Here is a 16,370-nt window from a genome sequence, read left to right on the forward strand (position 1 = left end):
TTAAACACTATTATATAAATAATACAGGCTACTTAAATGTGTATCCGTATAAATCAAGCTATTAACTTCTGTTTTTCCAGATAATTTCCTGTTCCAGCAGGAACAGCATTGCCACTACTGCTTCTACCCAAACTCCTTAGCCTCTTTTAGCAGTTAGAGCATGCAGTTGGGTGTTGAGTATGCAAATCACATACTGATATCAAGAGTGAATTCTAAATACTGACATCATTCTAGAACATATAAACAGTGTACTCTTGAGTGCTTGAAGAGTAATGTTTCACGATATGGCATTGGCTTTGGTAGATCAGCATTTTTCTGTGTCATTATAGGGAGAAAAGTACAGGCTGAATGCCTATAGCATTGTAAGCTGCTTGTGAGCATTTACTGCCATACTGGTAATACATAGTCCATTTTTTGGTCTTGCAATGGACGTGGGTTGTATGGACTCAGACCATGTTGTGTAGACTCAAAGGATTCCCTAGAAAAGAGGTCCAGAAGAGATACCTTTCAGGGGACCAAAGAAACCCCCAAAATAAAGACACCTACAAACAAAACTCAATCTACGCTTAAGCATTCCTTTGTAAATTCACTGTACGTTAAAGCCACAGAATGCCACAGTGCAGAGATAATCTGATGCTTCATAGATTTCAGTTAAACTAAGAGAGTTTTAAAGCTGTTGTTGCTTATCAAAAGACTAAATGCTTTTGTAGCTAATAAAGGCAAAGCAAGACGAGGAAAAACTGCAAATAATCCCAAGGAAGACATGTTCAAAATAAGTGTTTTGCTTCCTAGTGTGCTGCCAAAAGCAAGACAGATTTTTATTCATTCGGTTACTTTTGGTAATGTTTTCTGTAAGAAGGAATCCAGGATTAGAATTAATGGGAGAAAGTAAATGAGAATTTCTTCTGATTTACTGCATTACTAAATACTTTTTAAATGCCAGGCAATGCGTGAGGCAACTGTTTTTACTTACCCATTGTTTCCTAAAAAAAAAAAAGAAACTGTTACAAAAATGAATTTCAGGTAATCAGGTTTCTTTCACTAAAACCAAAGAAGTTGTTCTTAAAAGTATGGGTAAGAAGTAAATTAATTATCTAAAAAAATGTTAACACAGAAACAAATACATTGTTTCACATGGTTTAGCACTAGCTCTTTTCTGTTGTTAGAATAGAATGTTCTTCTTTCTCCTGCATTTTCACCTGAGGATTTGTTTTCAGTTTGTCTTTCTTCTGTGGAGAAATGTTATTGGTGAACAGTTGCTCATTTTACCATGTGCAGAGAAAGGACGGAATAGGGTTATAAAGAAAGCTGAATAACAGCATCTGAGTGGAATAATCATCTCAGATTTGTTTGCTACTGGTGATATCGGATGGCTAACTCAGAGTAATACTGATCTAGAAATTGGTGAAAATTTAAAAGGTTTGGTATTGATGTGTTATATTTGGAGGTCCACATCCACAATATTCCATGAAGGAAGTATCCATGACATTGGTACTTCTGTAGTTTGTCCATACTTTTTTGATCCATTTTGTTGCTCTCAAAAGAAATACTATTTTTTTGTTTTCATGCTTTCATGCTAGGTACTGGTAAGAAACTGAAAATACAGAAATGAAGAGAGGATGATGTGCACAAACAGGCAGGATTTTAAAGTTAAACCTTATAGGGTAAACCTGGGCTTAATTTGAAAGGATATGTGAAAGTTAGCTTTGATTTCTTCTTACTTAGGTACTTTGTTTACTTTTTAGCTTTGTTTACTTCTTCAAAATTAAAATCAATCACAGAAATTATCAATAGTATACTAAAGCATAAAAGTATTCTTTTTTCGTTCTCTTCAAGTGAAATTTGGAAGTATCATTGAAGTTTGTGTTCAAAAGAATGTCACGATATCAGCTGAATTTCATTTTTTGCTCTGCTGGAAGCTAATTTCATTAAAAAGATTCCATTTTAATACAGTAATGACAGGCTCTTCCTAACTGAGTCATTCAGAATTAAACAATAAACTAAGAGCTAACCTAAACCAAAAACTTACAGCCGCCTTCTGTTTGTCCTTTTTGGCTGTGTTGGCTGCATCTGTTCAGCTGGTATTTCAGCAGGTCTAGTGCAAAACTGCTTCTCCATCAGAGAATTTACTCTGCTTAAAGGGCTCTTTTTTGCAGTGTCCCAACTTCTTCATATAGTTTTCTGTCAGAAACTCCACATCAATCCAAGCAAAATTTACTTCAGTTCTTTAAAATCAGGAACAGTAACTTAAAAGAAAAATAAGTTTGAAAGAAATGAATCGGTGTGTCCTTATGCTTGATTTACTTAAAAAATATTGATAGTACAATAATTTAAGCAGTTCGTACTGTCTGCTCATTATTTTGGAATTTCGTAGATGGGGAGTTTCACTCTTAAACAGGCCAAATAAATTATTATGTTTAAATAGTAACACATGATTATTTGAAAATTAGCATGAAATTAAGGAGTCTTTTAATGGTTCAAGTATACTTTTTTTGAATCCTCTGTTATTTTTGGAACATTTATACACAGAAATAATTCTGTCATGTTAGAAAACAGCATTAATCCTATTTTTCTTTTGCCTACAGGGCAGCACAACTATTTATGTGCTGGAAGAAATGACTGCATAGTCGATAAAATTCGTAGGAAGAACTGTCCAGCATGTCGCTTGAGGAAGTGCTGTCAAGCTGGTATGGTCCTGGGAGGTGAGCTGCTTTTCAAATCTGATTCAGAAAAATAGGCAGTCAGGAGCACTACCTTTAATCTGTTGAGTTTAAACAACATTACTTTGATACTGTAAAGGAAAGAACCACATTAAAAAGTGGTTTTTTTAAGAATTACATGATGTTTTAAAATTCCTTATAATTTTTCTTTAATGAGTCTGGAAATCCTGAAACAAAAATACCTTTCTGTAGGAATCTCTCTCTCCTACTGTGTACCCTTATGCTCTTTTTCTTGCAAGGACAGGAATTGTGTCTTTGGTGTGTATTTATTTATAATTTTGGATCAGAAAATTTGATTTAGGTAAAAAATAAAGAAGCAAATTGAGATTGACACTAAAATCAGGAATCACTACTATCCCCTTCTCTTTTCTGTTGTGCTCTCCATCATTGCTTTGAGTACATGTCAACAAAATTATACCCTTCTGTTCCACCAAAGAGGGCCAGGTAGTGGTTGCACCAACACTACAGACTTTGCATACTAGATGCTGGGAATTCCCATCTTTGTAACAGATTTGCTGTAACAGATTTGCTTTTTTACGTAACATCAATCAAAATTGAGCACTATGCCTTTGGAAACCTACAGGGAGAAAGTAGTGTAGGATCTGGTAGTCACATGGCAAGTTTTGCTGTGCTAACATGCAGGAATGATGCATACTTTTCCTGGTTTTTTTTCATATTTTTCATGAGAACTTTAGCTATATAAACTTTTGGATCAGCACAAAGCTTGAAAATACATGGCTAAGACTATAAGAAAATGGCTATATAAAGATAATAGAAAGAATATGTTCTCAAAGGGAATTAAAAAAAAAGGAAGTACAAAAACCTGATTTCTTTCTGATATAATTTATTTTAGTGCATCAAACATCTCTCTCTCTCCCTGCATTTTATGTATTGTTTTTTATCGCCGAAGGAAGAACTGGCATTATATACTGTGCGTAATTTCATTATCTTGCTAATCTGTGTTTATTCATAAGTCAAAACGTGTATGTAGTTTTCAGACTGACATTTTGATTGCACAGCTGTATGCTTTCAGCTCCTGTAATATTGTATGGAGTTGGAGTATTCTGCACATGTGGCCATTGTGTCATTCTTACATTTTATACTTTTATCGGTGATATAAAGCACTAGTTCCCAACCAGTGAGAGACTGTTGTTGGCTCTCGGTACTTCATCTTCCGTAAGCAACAATGCTGCAGCTCCAGGCAACAGCCGGTGGCATGAGAGGAGGGAGAAGCGATGCTGCGGTATGGAGTGTGTTCTGTGTTGTACCCCTGAACCTTCCTAGACCTTCAGCGGTGCCTCCTTTGGGTCGTCTTCTCCAAACTGCATCCCTCTCACCCCACAGCACTGGAGATAGAGTAATGAGAGCCATCAATCTAATTGGTGTTACTGTCTCTCTCTCCTTTCTGCACCTTGGTCAGTCAGTTATGCCTCTCAATAAAAAAAAATGGACCTGACAAGCATGTTGGTGGCATTGGGCTGGGGGAGGAGGGACAAAAGGAAGAGAACATGCCCTTTGGATCCTTCTTAGAGAGAAGCGGTGTTTTAGAGCTGGGGTAGGACTGTATTAGAGAAACAGTATTACTACAAAGACAGACTTTTCACCCTGAACCTGAAGAATTGTTTGCCCAGGTGACAGAAGAGTCCCCCAGGTTTGGAAGGGGAGAAAGCCAAGGAGGCAGGGGTCCAGAGTGGGCTGTGGAAAATGTGTGGTAAGAATGGAGACTCGGGAAGGGAGGAGGTGGCAGATGTAATGTCTGTCTTGTAAAGTTTGGGACGACTTGTAAGGTTGTCTTGTAAGATTTGATCTATGAAAGGTATCCCTGCCCATGGCAGGGAGGGTGGACTAGATGACCTTTAAAGGTCCCTTCCAACCCAAACCATTCTATGATTCTAACTGGTGTAAATTAATACAGGTAAAAATTAATTCCTGGCTCTGAGTTTTGTACAGCCAAGAGTTTGATGATGATCTAAGCTGAATTTTCATGTATGATAGCCTGGATAACACCAATAACTAAACCCCAAGTATTTTAACATCACAAGCAGCACTGTTTCAACAAGCAGAAGAGTGTGTGATAACTCGCTAGCATCATCTAGTCCTTTTGCTTCAGCATTGTTCTGCATAGTAATTATGCATAGGAAAAGTAGCCAGAAGGCTTGACTTTGTTCTACATTTTGCATACATTTATGGATGCTAGTTTTCCTAGTGTTTTTTAAAATATACATTTTGCTCTGGGTGTAAGTACCTAAAATGGAAAAAGTTGGATGCTTTTGCTAGCAATATTAATAAGATGGTATGTCCTCATTAGTGTGTCCTCATAGGAGGATGTTGTGTCCTCATACTTGAAACCAAAACCTGAGGATAAAGATGCTCTGACTCTTAGTTCTTTGCCATCATGTACGAAGAGAGAAAAACTTCCTCTTTCTCTTTGGATCACCTTTTTCTCAGCTAGTACTAAGCAAGTGTGAATAGTTTCTTTGTATTTAGAGCTAGGTTGTTCTATCTAGCCAGTTTGTTGTGTTCTTTAGCCCTTTTCTAAACATAGCTAATCAAAGCTGTCTTCCATTTTTTGAGGAGGCTGTTCCAGTCTAGTTCCTGTAGTTATCAGAGGGGCATGGGATCTCATCAGATCTCTGCCCTGATATCCCCACCTACCCCATCTTCTGGAAGGAAGTGATCTGGCAGCAAATAGGAAGAAGAAGAAAACATTGAGGCAATGGAAAAAAGGAAATATCAAATGGAGCCAGGACTGTAGCATCTGTAGTTTTTTCTTAGCTGCATCAGGTTGAGTGTAGTATTTCAGGTGCTCTTAGTGATGTCAACGCTGGGGGGATTAGGAAGCTAATTATTGTATGCAGATTGAAGTCAAGCGCTTAACACTGAAAGGGGAAGAAAAGACAAATGTAGGCAAAAAAAAGAGGAAAACTAGAGTGAGATTATATTATTTGTAAATGAGGATTTAAAATTCAAAACAACAAAAAGACTCAAGACAGACTGTTTAACCATAATGCTCTTTCTACTGTTACTATAATTTTTCTTACTTTTGCTCTCCTGCCATTTCTTATACTTCCTATATTGTGTCACATGAGCAATATTTTCTACTTGTGACTTGCCGTGCTGATTACCCTGTATGATTCATATATGGGATACTACTGAGCTTAGATAATTTTCCCCAGGACATGTGTCCATAAGAAAATTTCCAATTCGTGGAACAAATTACATACTTAGATACATCCTTGAATATTTTTAATGAATCAGAATTGTCAATACTTTGAATCTTTTCCTGTGTTTACAGCCTATTATATTTTAAGATTTTTTGTGCATTTTTTGGTTTCTGCCATTCAGAACTTACATAGATATACTTTTGTTCTTTTACTCCTGCTACTTAGTTTCTGAATGCTAGTCTTCAGTTACTAAACACAGACCTCCAATATTGCTTAATCAAGGTGAGAGTGTCTAAGATTTTACAAGATGTTAACTATAAGATTGCTTAATCAAGGTGAGAAAGACTAAGATTTTACAGGATGTTAACAATAAGGTTCTAAAGATTCTTATTACAGTAACTAAATTAAACTTACTGCTGGGAGAAATACACTTATCTTCCACTGAATGTTACAGAGTGGCAACCATATAGATAGAAAATAATATTATATTACATTGACAACAGTTCCATTTTCCGACCCTAATTTCAAAGCAATTAAATGAACCTGAATTGTTTTAAAACAAATTGTAGTCAGTTGTAAGTAAATTATAGGATAGCAATAAATAGCTTTAGTAACTGATCTCAGTATATGGACTGTTTCTTCTTTTTAATATATACAAAGAAAGTATCAATGAAAACATATATTTCATAATTCCTTAATTATCATTCTCTGTGGGAGTGTTAATTGTCTTTGAGTTTTATCATCTCATAACTGGACACGTTAATCTATCCCCTTTCTAATCTTCTACCTAATAGGATAGCAGGTAGCTGTGTCAGGTCCTGGAATAAACAAATACCCAGCTTTTTTATTTCCTGTCAGTGAATCTAATTTTCCCAGGCTGACTATCACAGATTCCTTGTTCTGCTGTATTGCTAAATTATCGCTTTCTTCATTGTTTCAGTCAGCTTTCAGTCCACATTGCAATGATTCCATGGAGACAAATTTGAATTAATTTTCCAGGTAATATTTTCTGAGGTAGCATCAAGGGGTTTATTAAAATCAAGATGTATTACTTCTGCTTTGCTGCTTTGTTCCTTCATTTTGTATACACCCTCCTAAGGTGTACACAGCTTGTTCTCCTACACAAAACATAAGAGCATAGTGACCTTAAAGTCAGAGCCATAGTGTTCTGTCCAGAATAATAAAGCATTGACATTTTTCACGCTGATTACAGGGTATGGAGAAGGATAGTGAGATGTTAGACTTTTACTAGAAATCCAGCCATTTTAATATGAAATGTCTACTATCAGTGTTTGATTGGCAGTATGGTTCTGTGTACCTAGTTGAAAGAATATTAAAATACAGAATTATGTATTAAGGAGAGAATCATAATATATTTGATGATGACATTAAGTAGATTTTATTTTTAAAATTTTTTTACGTTTTTTAGGTACATGTAGTACACAAACACTTTACACATGCTGTTTATAGTAATCAAGGGTAAGGGAACTGTGAGTACTAAGAAACTTCTTGAGTGGTTGGCTATCTTAAATTAGTGAAAATGTTACAAAGAAAAGGTGTGCTGTCTAAATATGCACAGACAGGTTTTAATATTAAGATGAATAGCTGCCAGATTGGATTAGTATTCTTTACACATAGGACTAAGTGGAGACATTTGTTTATCTTAGAGCAGGAAATTATTTGGATGTTTTTGTAAGCAGCAATTGAAAAACTAAGCTATTGTCACATCCGTTGTTTTCCATATGTTCTTAAGAGTTTGCATTAATTTGACATAGCCTCCTTGTGGTAGATGGGAGTTTACTGTAAGTTATTAGTAGTCACCTCTCCAGTAGATAGGTAACAAGTGGAGTTGCTTTGCTGGTGGCTGTTAAGCAACGTAATTAGAAATAAACACATAAGCAATTCTGCAAGCCAGTGTGACATTAATTCTGATACATTTAATCACTTGGAAACATGTGTACTTATTAACTACTAACATTTCCATGTGATAAGCACACTGGTTTCTTTCTTTACTTGTTCTCTGAACTGTAAAAGTATCTGAAGCCATTATTTCAGAAAATACCTGAAATCATTATTTATGAACTATGAAATGCTATGTTCCTTCTGTTTTCCTTCATGCCTAAACAATAGTTAGTGGGAAATTCCCAGCATGTTTAGGACTATGTATAGCTTTGTTATGATAGAAATTGGCCCTAGGTCTCTTGTCATAATAATTGTCTATTTTTTTAGGGTTTTTTTGGGTTCAGCTGTAACACGGTGTAAGTTTGTGTTTTGTTCTTTACTAAGGAGTCACTAATCAGAAATACTTGTATTCTTACCACAAGTAATAAAATGAGCATAAGATTGTTGGGGCACTTGATACTAAGCTAATTAAACTCACAGTTAAGTTAGTGGGATTATGACCCCTGCTTTCATTGGATGATGAGTGTTACTGAAGAGCCCATCGCTCATATTTATACTATCAATAAAGTGTTTTTCTTGAAATTTTGTTTGGTATACTCCCTTTGGATTTTAAATACTTTATAAATTTAGATTGAAGTTTTGCACTTTTGTGTACAACTTACTTTTTTGTATGTGAAATGCATAAACATGCATATTTATGATGGGATAACACAAAATTATTTTTTTTAAAAAGCAGATTTTGGCTTTTTAGATTGTGTTCATCTGCTTAATCCTGTCTGGTTCACAAACGAGGATTGATTCTGCCTCCAGTTATGCCAGTGTACATCAAAAATAATTAATTTAAGTAATAGAATTTGTTCTGTATAAAATATTTAGAAATAATGTAAGAAGTCTTTCTATGACTGATATATTAATCTTGCTTGAAGTTACACTATGCATGTACTAATGAATGTTTTGAAAAGGTCAATTTAATTCTCTAAAGCGTACATCCTAGGTCTTCCAAAATGGAGACACTGGATTTTCATAAAATTTGCTGTCTTCTATGATAAAGGAGCACCTGAAGAAAATGGAATAGGCATGTTCCTAAGTAAAGCCATTTTTGATGAACCTTTCTGTTTTAGTGTGTAGTTTGGAAGATGGGGACTTTCCAAGGAGGAAAGTAATAGATGAGTCTGACTATGCTGGCATCTCTTGATTCCTTCCATAAACAGTTGAGAAAGGATTCAGAGCGCGTGCTGAAGTTTAGGTGTGCTTCCCTACTCCAGTGTCCTAGGGCCTCTTTGGTGCACTGGTTGCATTCTGACAGCACAGCACTACTTTTAACTAAAATAAAAAGAAGGCGGTAGGAGACGGAGAAGTCTTTGTCTCCTTCCTTTAGGATATGATAAGTTCCCTTGTCTAATCTTTCACTTGTAAATAAAAGTACCATTTTTCAAAGGACAATTTGATATGCATGTTATAAACTGGATTTTAATTCAACCAAATAGATGCATAATGTTATGCTTCTATTACCTTTCACCTCCTGTACTTACAGAGTGGTTTTTGCATATTGCCATTTTATAATGCAGTTTCTCAGTGGTTCAGCAATTTGATAGTCATGGGTTTTCTTTTCACCCAGTTAAATTTGGTGCATCTCTTTTTCTATTATTGTTAAAGCATGCGACACACCAACAAGTAAAAATATGTATGTGATTTCTGCGTTTTCTTGGAGCAGAACCTTCTCATTATTTTCTTTAAGGTTGAAACATGTAAACTTTTTATTTTTCTTTGTTGGCAGAATGATTTACCCTTTGTTTGCAGTCCCACTGCATCTCTCTTACTGTCCCACTGTCATCTAAATCAGACCATAAATACCAGTATCTTTATTGTATTTTTTATTTGTTATGACACTCTTTTTTCACTAAGCAAAACTTGTTTGGCAGAACTGAGGAATTTAATGATCCAACAGGGTTTTCATCACTTTTGAGGGTCTATTTATAATGAATGTGTTCCATGCAGCTACTTCTACATGGATTTGCCTTTTTATTGAAATGTGTAATATGGTAAGATGTTACTGAGGGTTATTGTCTTTCAACCTCTGAAGGTTTGATTTTCTGTGTCTATATGGTGCACCTCCAGACTGTTTCCATGAAAGAAATTTGAAGAGTTGCTACCTAGAGCTTTGTATGTTTGCATAGCCATACCAGATGTAGTACCTGTGCTTATTTTGGGAAGGCAATTCGACTATTTTATTGGGTTTTTTTGTTAGTATTCTTCAAACCACTGCAGTATGGAAGTAAGAATTGCAAATACTGAGAAAGAGAAATTATTCTCTAAAAAGTGAAGAGTTTTGTGTTGACATGTGGTTCTACAGTATTTGTTGGCTTTTCACTCATCCCCTGAATTCTGTTTTCTTCGTGGTAAACAGGAGGAAAATATTACATTACAGATCATCAAAATAGAATTTAGCCATGAGACTAAAATGCCTTTATGGAACTGGAGGAAAGGAATTTCTGTGTGTAGTAATTAATTACTAGCATTTTTGTTTCAGAATATTAGGGAGAAAAAAGAAACAGTATCCTTAATTAACATTGAATAGAAACTGGATTGTGGAGCCAGCTGGCTCAGCTGTCGGCATATGATAGAACAGTGGGAACTGAACCAGAAAACACTTTATGAGGTTACTGTAACCTAGAATTCATGGCAATAATTTTAATGGGTGGGTGCCATTCATCTCTTAGTGAAGGGAGGAGGATATGGAGGGAGAAACTCTTAAGAATTTTCCATGATTATTTCTTAATTATATAAATAGTAAAAAATAGAAAACTTACTAAGAAGACAGTTCTAGTTTCCTTGTATAGATTAAAAGTGTAATCCACTACTGGAAAACATTAATGTTAAAATTTTAATGTTAAATATTGTTAAAATACTAATGTTAAAATATTAATGTTAATTCTTTTTAACAGATCAACAATTTTCTTTTTCAGGTCGAAAATTTAAAAAGTTTAACAAAATTAATGTTGTGAGAACATTGGATGTCGCACTCCAGCAGCCAGCAACCCTTCAAGATGAAAGCCAATCTCTAACCCAAAGGCTGTCCTTTTCTCCAAATCAAGAAATACCGTTTGTTCCCCCAATGATAAGTGTTCTACGAGGCATTGAGCCAGAAGTTGTCTATGCTGGTTATGACAATACAAAACCCGAAACACCAAGTTCCTTGCTGACCAGTCTAAATCATCTTTGTGAGAGGCAACTTCTTTGTGTAGTCAAGTGGTCTAAATTGCTACCAGGTAATAGCACTTCCTATATGTAGTGAATTCTAGTTCAGCAAATATGTCATAGGACGAGCAGTCAAAAGGGAATATTATTGTCTGCCTGTTAATTAATTCTTAACAAATTCTAAAATTATTAACCTTCCACTTCATCAGATAATATATGCACCAATCAAATGCATTTTAATAGGAGGGCACTCTTCAAGGAATGCATCTAAATATTTAGACTCACTCCAAAAACCAACGGAACCCTAGAGAGTTCCTGTATGTGATCGTTATAGCAGCCTTTCCACCCTAACCCCTCCTACTCTTATTATTCATGCTTTTGGTATGAAAAAATGTTTATATTTCTGCATATTCTTTATTTTTATTCTTAGTAAAAAGCAACAGAGAAAAATTGTAATAAATAGTACCAGTTAGTACTAAGCAGCTTACAGATAGACTAGTAATGAGAAGTAACTGTATTTATGAAGATCCAAGACTGGGTTCCAAAAAAATCCATGTTATGTATGTACATGCGCGGTATGGTCATAGGGGCCTGATCCTGGGATATATAAAAATCAATATATTGACCAGAAAGCCTAGAAATACGGTTTCATGGGAGCTCAGTTTGACACTTCAGAGCTGCAGGAAAAGGTAGTCCCTATCACTGCTCTTCCCCATTGCAGCTTGTGCTTTTCAGACCTCTTGGTTGAACTGATTCATCTCATTAAGTGAGAAGAAAACTTGTTTTTACCCTCTGTAGTTTTCTAATGGCTTCATGAGCGGAACCAGTTCACTGAGGGGTGGCATGAATGCCAGAGCTTGCTTGAAGGAGGTAACAGGACCAGGTAATGAAGAACAGGACCACTGCTTTCAGTGGCAGGAAGCTGTTAGATTGACTCAGATACTTCATAGCAATCTTTAAAGTTATCAAAGAGCAAAAGTTATCAAAGGCAAACACAACTGAATACTCTTCAGTTAAATGCAAGAAAGATATTAATATGTGGATGTTTATTGTATTACAACTGTATCTCTTGTTAAGAACACTAAAGTCCAAGCTATCTATATTAAATAAGAGTTGGTTACAGTGATCACGTTACATACTGTCATATTTTTACCGAAGGAAAACGAGATGTATTCCTATTTACTGAAATAGTCACTTCTGACTGCTAAAGTTAATTTTGGTTTGATCATTTTAAAATAGTGGGTCAGAACAAAAAGACAAGAGGTTAACTATCAAAGTGAGATAGCCAGTTATGATACAAACTTCACAAACTTCTGAGAGCTATGTCCCCAAAAGCACTTGTCTTTCTAGGTGTTCTCAGTTTTCTAGCTCAAAGATGTAATCTCAGAACACCTACTCAATTGTTGCCTAAATGAGAATTATAAAGTATTTTAACTTTCAATTTCATTTCCAGGATTTCGGAATTTACATATTGATGATCAGATAACCCTCATCCAGTATTCCTGGATGAGTCTAATGGTTTTTGCAATGGGATGGAGATCATACAAACACGTCAGTGGTCAGATGTTGTATTTTGCACCAGATCTGATTCTAAATGAGTAAGTAGACATTGCTGTTGCATAATATGAATGACATTTTGAACTTACTTGTGTCAATGAGAATGTGACTTCATTGAGGCCAAGATTTCATTCATTACTTGTTCTGTTTCAAAATTAACAGCAGAGGAAAGTCCTCTGATCATATTAAAATTCAGTAACTTTGGAAAGGGTTTTGTGGGAATCCCAAATATTCTGTTGACAAGGCCAAACAAAAGGAGTTCAAATAATATTTTAATTATCTAAAAGAAAAACTAAAAAAAAAAATGATGCTGTCAGAAGATTTATTTGAATTAATCTGAGTAAGACATGAGTTTATGTTTAATAAATGGATCTAAGTAGGATTTTTGTTCATCATTGTTGTTCGGGTGGGTTTTGCATATAGTTTTTATATAGTCTAATATACTCAGTTTTGACACTTTCTGATAAAACTCTTTTTCTAAAGTACATTTATTGTTAGAAAATGATAATAATTGAGCAAGAAGTAATTTTAATATCAAGGATAAAATATGTTGGACTGCTCTTTTCTGGTTGGAGGGGGGGATTGTTGGCATAGATTTTCCTTCACTATGCTGATGAATTCAGATAATCTTCATTTCAGTCTGTCAGTTTTTCAGCTCTGCAAATAAATATTATAAAAGCTGTAATTTTAGATACTTTGGTTATAATACATGGGAGGTTTCCAGGGACAGTAAAACATGATTTAATCTCCCTATTTATTTTTCCTTAATACATTTTTCTTAGTTATTTTTTCTCATAATCCTAAAAGAACTACTGTGAAGTGAGATGAAAGTTAAACAGGTTTTCTTGTAAGACATACCTGTTTAAGGATTAAGAGGTGGATTTGCAGAAGATCTGGGCTCCTGAATTTAAAATCTATAGACCTGCAGGTTCTTGCCAGTGAAGTTCTTTATAGAAAATATTCAGTGGGACTGGCCCTGGTAGCTCCTGACCTTTCTCTTCCAGATGACTGTAAATCACTGTGAGGTTATAGAGTAATGAATTCTTTCCTCTCCCATGTGTTTTAATTATGCTGTACAAATTTTAAATACTTTGAAGGAAAGAGACTGAGAGAACTTCTGACTGTATTCTGTCCCAGCATAGTCTGTGATACATCTCATGGTTACATTCAGAAGAAACACAGGGTGAGATGGCTTTAGGCAGAAATGTCATGTCTTGGGGTATTACCCTGTATGTGGACCACTGCTGCCACCTTGTAAAGAAAACTTTCTTCAAGAATAGGGTTGAGTTTTGTGAACCCTGATTATAATCCCTCAGAGACAACTTTTTGTTTACAGCTCAAGACCATCTACATTGAGAAAGAGGTGGACTGACAACATACCCTTCTCTTGGTTATAGAACATCTCATCAGGGTCATATTAGAAACATTATAAACAAAAAGTTTCATAATACTATGAAAAGTAACTGGCACACTAAATCATAGCTGCAACTATTTATTGGGAAATAAGTTAGCTTTTAGATCAGTAAAATGTAAGCAACTTCCTTGTCTACAATGATGTCTAAGATCGTACTTTCATGATCACTTTAAGCAAAGGTAAGTGCTGAACACAGCCAAAAAAGTCAACTCCACCTGCCTCCCTGCCCTGGTCATGCATCTCCATGATTTCACTTAAGCTGGATCAAACACTATGTGGCTGCACTGTCAAACAGATAAGGAAATTATATGCTTGAGAAATATTCCAGAAAAAGCCATTAATTAGCAGATGGAGGTGATCCCTGATCTGACTCACCACATGGACATGCAGGCACTGATGCCAGAATAGCAGGAGTGCACAGCTAGAGGTGGAAAGAGATAATGGAAATCCCTTCTTATAGGGGCAACGCACACTTGAGTTGTTTCAAAATGACCATGAAACCACAATTCAAAGATTGTTTCACAGCCAATCTGTCATTTAGTGAACTGAGTTGTAGTGCTCCTTGGAAATGACTTGTTTGGTAGCATCAATTTCAGACCAGTAAAGCCAGACAATGATTTCATGAATTAGTATTAAAACCCTACAAAGATTTACTGTTACTTACACTTTGCACTGTCTGAAAACATGACTAAGAACAGCATTTCAGCATACCCTGAAAGCTGCTGTCACCCTTCATAGATACTACTTAGAAATAGAGACTACCAGAAAGGAATAGGAAGGGAGATTTAAAGTAGCTGTAGAAGTAACCAGTCCTTTCAGATCTAACAAATTAAATTTCTATGTTTAAGTCATTTAAGAGCTGGTGCGAGATATCAGATATTGAACAAAGCTGAAATAATTTTCATTTAAGACAACAGTAACACTTTAAATAACAGGAGAAAAAAAACTCAGTGCATTGAGAGAATTCTTTTATTCATGGAAAATATCTTCTGTTTTCATTGTTGACGGTACTATCTGCAGTCAGGTTGGAACATTGATCTGGACTTCATAAGGGCGAAGGGCAAAATTTAATCTTGTCATTGTTGTACCTAATTCATCCGGATCGGGATGCAGCTTTGTAAAATTAGCCCATGTTACTGGATCTTCAATTAATTCAGTTTAGTTTACAGACTTTGAAATGCTATTGTTGCAGTAATTTCAGTTGAAAACTGCCCTCCCAATAAATATATGCAATAAAATATACTCAGTATACCAAAATCTCAGAGAGAAAAGTAAGATTGAAGCGCTGCAAAAAACTAAACAGTTTTATTTATTTCCTTGTGCGATTTGTCCTATTTACTTCTGCAGGAGTTTAGATAAGGCTGTACTAATGTCTAAGTTTACTTAAATACTTTTTGGATATATTTACATTTAACATTTTAAACTCTCTTTAATGGCATAAAATGCTACAAAATATCATTGCTGTTAGCAGTACAATGTTAGACTTGCAACAAAGTATTTTGATTCAGACATTTTTGCAAAACCTAAGAACAAGTTTTCTATAAACTTTCAGGTTTATCTTCAATTTTATGCTTTGAAACCTTTCCAGAGAATGTAAAAATCTATCAACCTCTAAAAGAAAAAGAAAGTACTTCACATTTTTTATTAGGGTGTTTTTAATTAATAAAAACCCTTCTTTTTTGGTGGTTAGCATTCAGCTTTGATAGTCTCCAAGGTTTTTTTTTCTGGGCAGCAGTACCAAATTAAACATCCAAAATAATAGCACATTCATTACGATTAAAAAACTAGTGTAGGTACAAAAAAGTCAGAAAATTGTCTATGTATATAACCTCTTTCTTTTGTTTCTGTAATGTGGTAATTAAACTGCTAACAAAGCACTTCCTTCAAGGAATTAGTACCGGAGCCGTTCCGTTTCTTTATTTTCATGGTTTTTAATTTTTTTTACCTTTTCTGGGTGTAAGACAGAGGATGAAAGAATCATCGTTCTATTCCCTGTGTCTATCCATGTGGCAACTCCCACAGGAATTTGTCAGACTTCAAGTTAGCCAAGAAGAGTTCCTATGTATGAAAGCACTGTTACTTCTCAACACAAGTAGGTTCTTTTATTTCTTTGTAACATATCACAAGTAAAAGAGTTTTGAACCGTGTTGTTTAACTTGACAATTGCTAAGCTATCTGGCTTAACAAATGGAAACTTCTTTAGGAGGAATGTTAGTCTTCCAAGACCTAAAAATATTTTTTCTAGTGTTTATAAGGAACAAATAATTTGTGATTCATTGTTGGTTTTATTCTGTATAAAGGCACTGGGGAAATGTTGGATCACTTTTGATATATAGCTATACTGTACTACACATTTTCAAATCAAGTGTGCAGTATTTCTGCCTGGAAGCTCTTCAGCTTAAATGACTCTACGCA

The 16,370-nt window shown here is 35.1% G+C and overlaps 1 protein-coding gene across 1 annotated transcript in view; it reads left to right on the forward strand.

Moving 5' to 3' along the window:
- Positions 1-16,370, forward strand: part of PGR (progesterone receptor) — a 43,251-nt gene that overhangs the window by 16,201 nt on the left and 10,680 nt on the right. Inside the window, exons 4-7 of the mRNA XM_009281366.1 lie at positions 2,586-2,702; positions 10,753-11,055; positions 12,438-12,582; positions 15,917-16,047. Coding sequence (XP_009279641.1) covers positions 2,586-2,702; positions 10,753-11,055; positions 12,438-12,582; positions 15,917-16,047 — 696 coding nt within the window. The remainder of the gene's footprint in view (positions 1-2,585; positions 2,703-10,752; positions 11,056-12,437; positions 12,583-15,916; positions 16,048-16,370) is intronic.

Source organism: Aptenodytes forsteri, unplaced genomic scaffold, assembly GCF_000699145.1.
Source record: "Aptenodytes forsteri isolate BGI_AS27 unplaced genomic scaffold, ASM69914v1 Scaffold212, whole genome shotgun sequence".
Lineage (NCBI taxonomy): Eukaryota > Metazoa > Chordata > Aves > Sphenisciformes > Spheniscidae > Aptenodytes > Aptenodytes forsteri.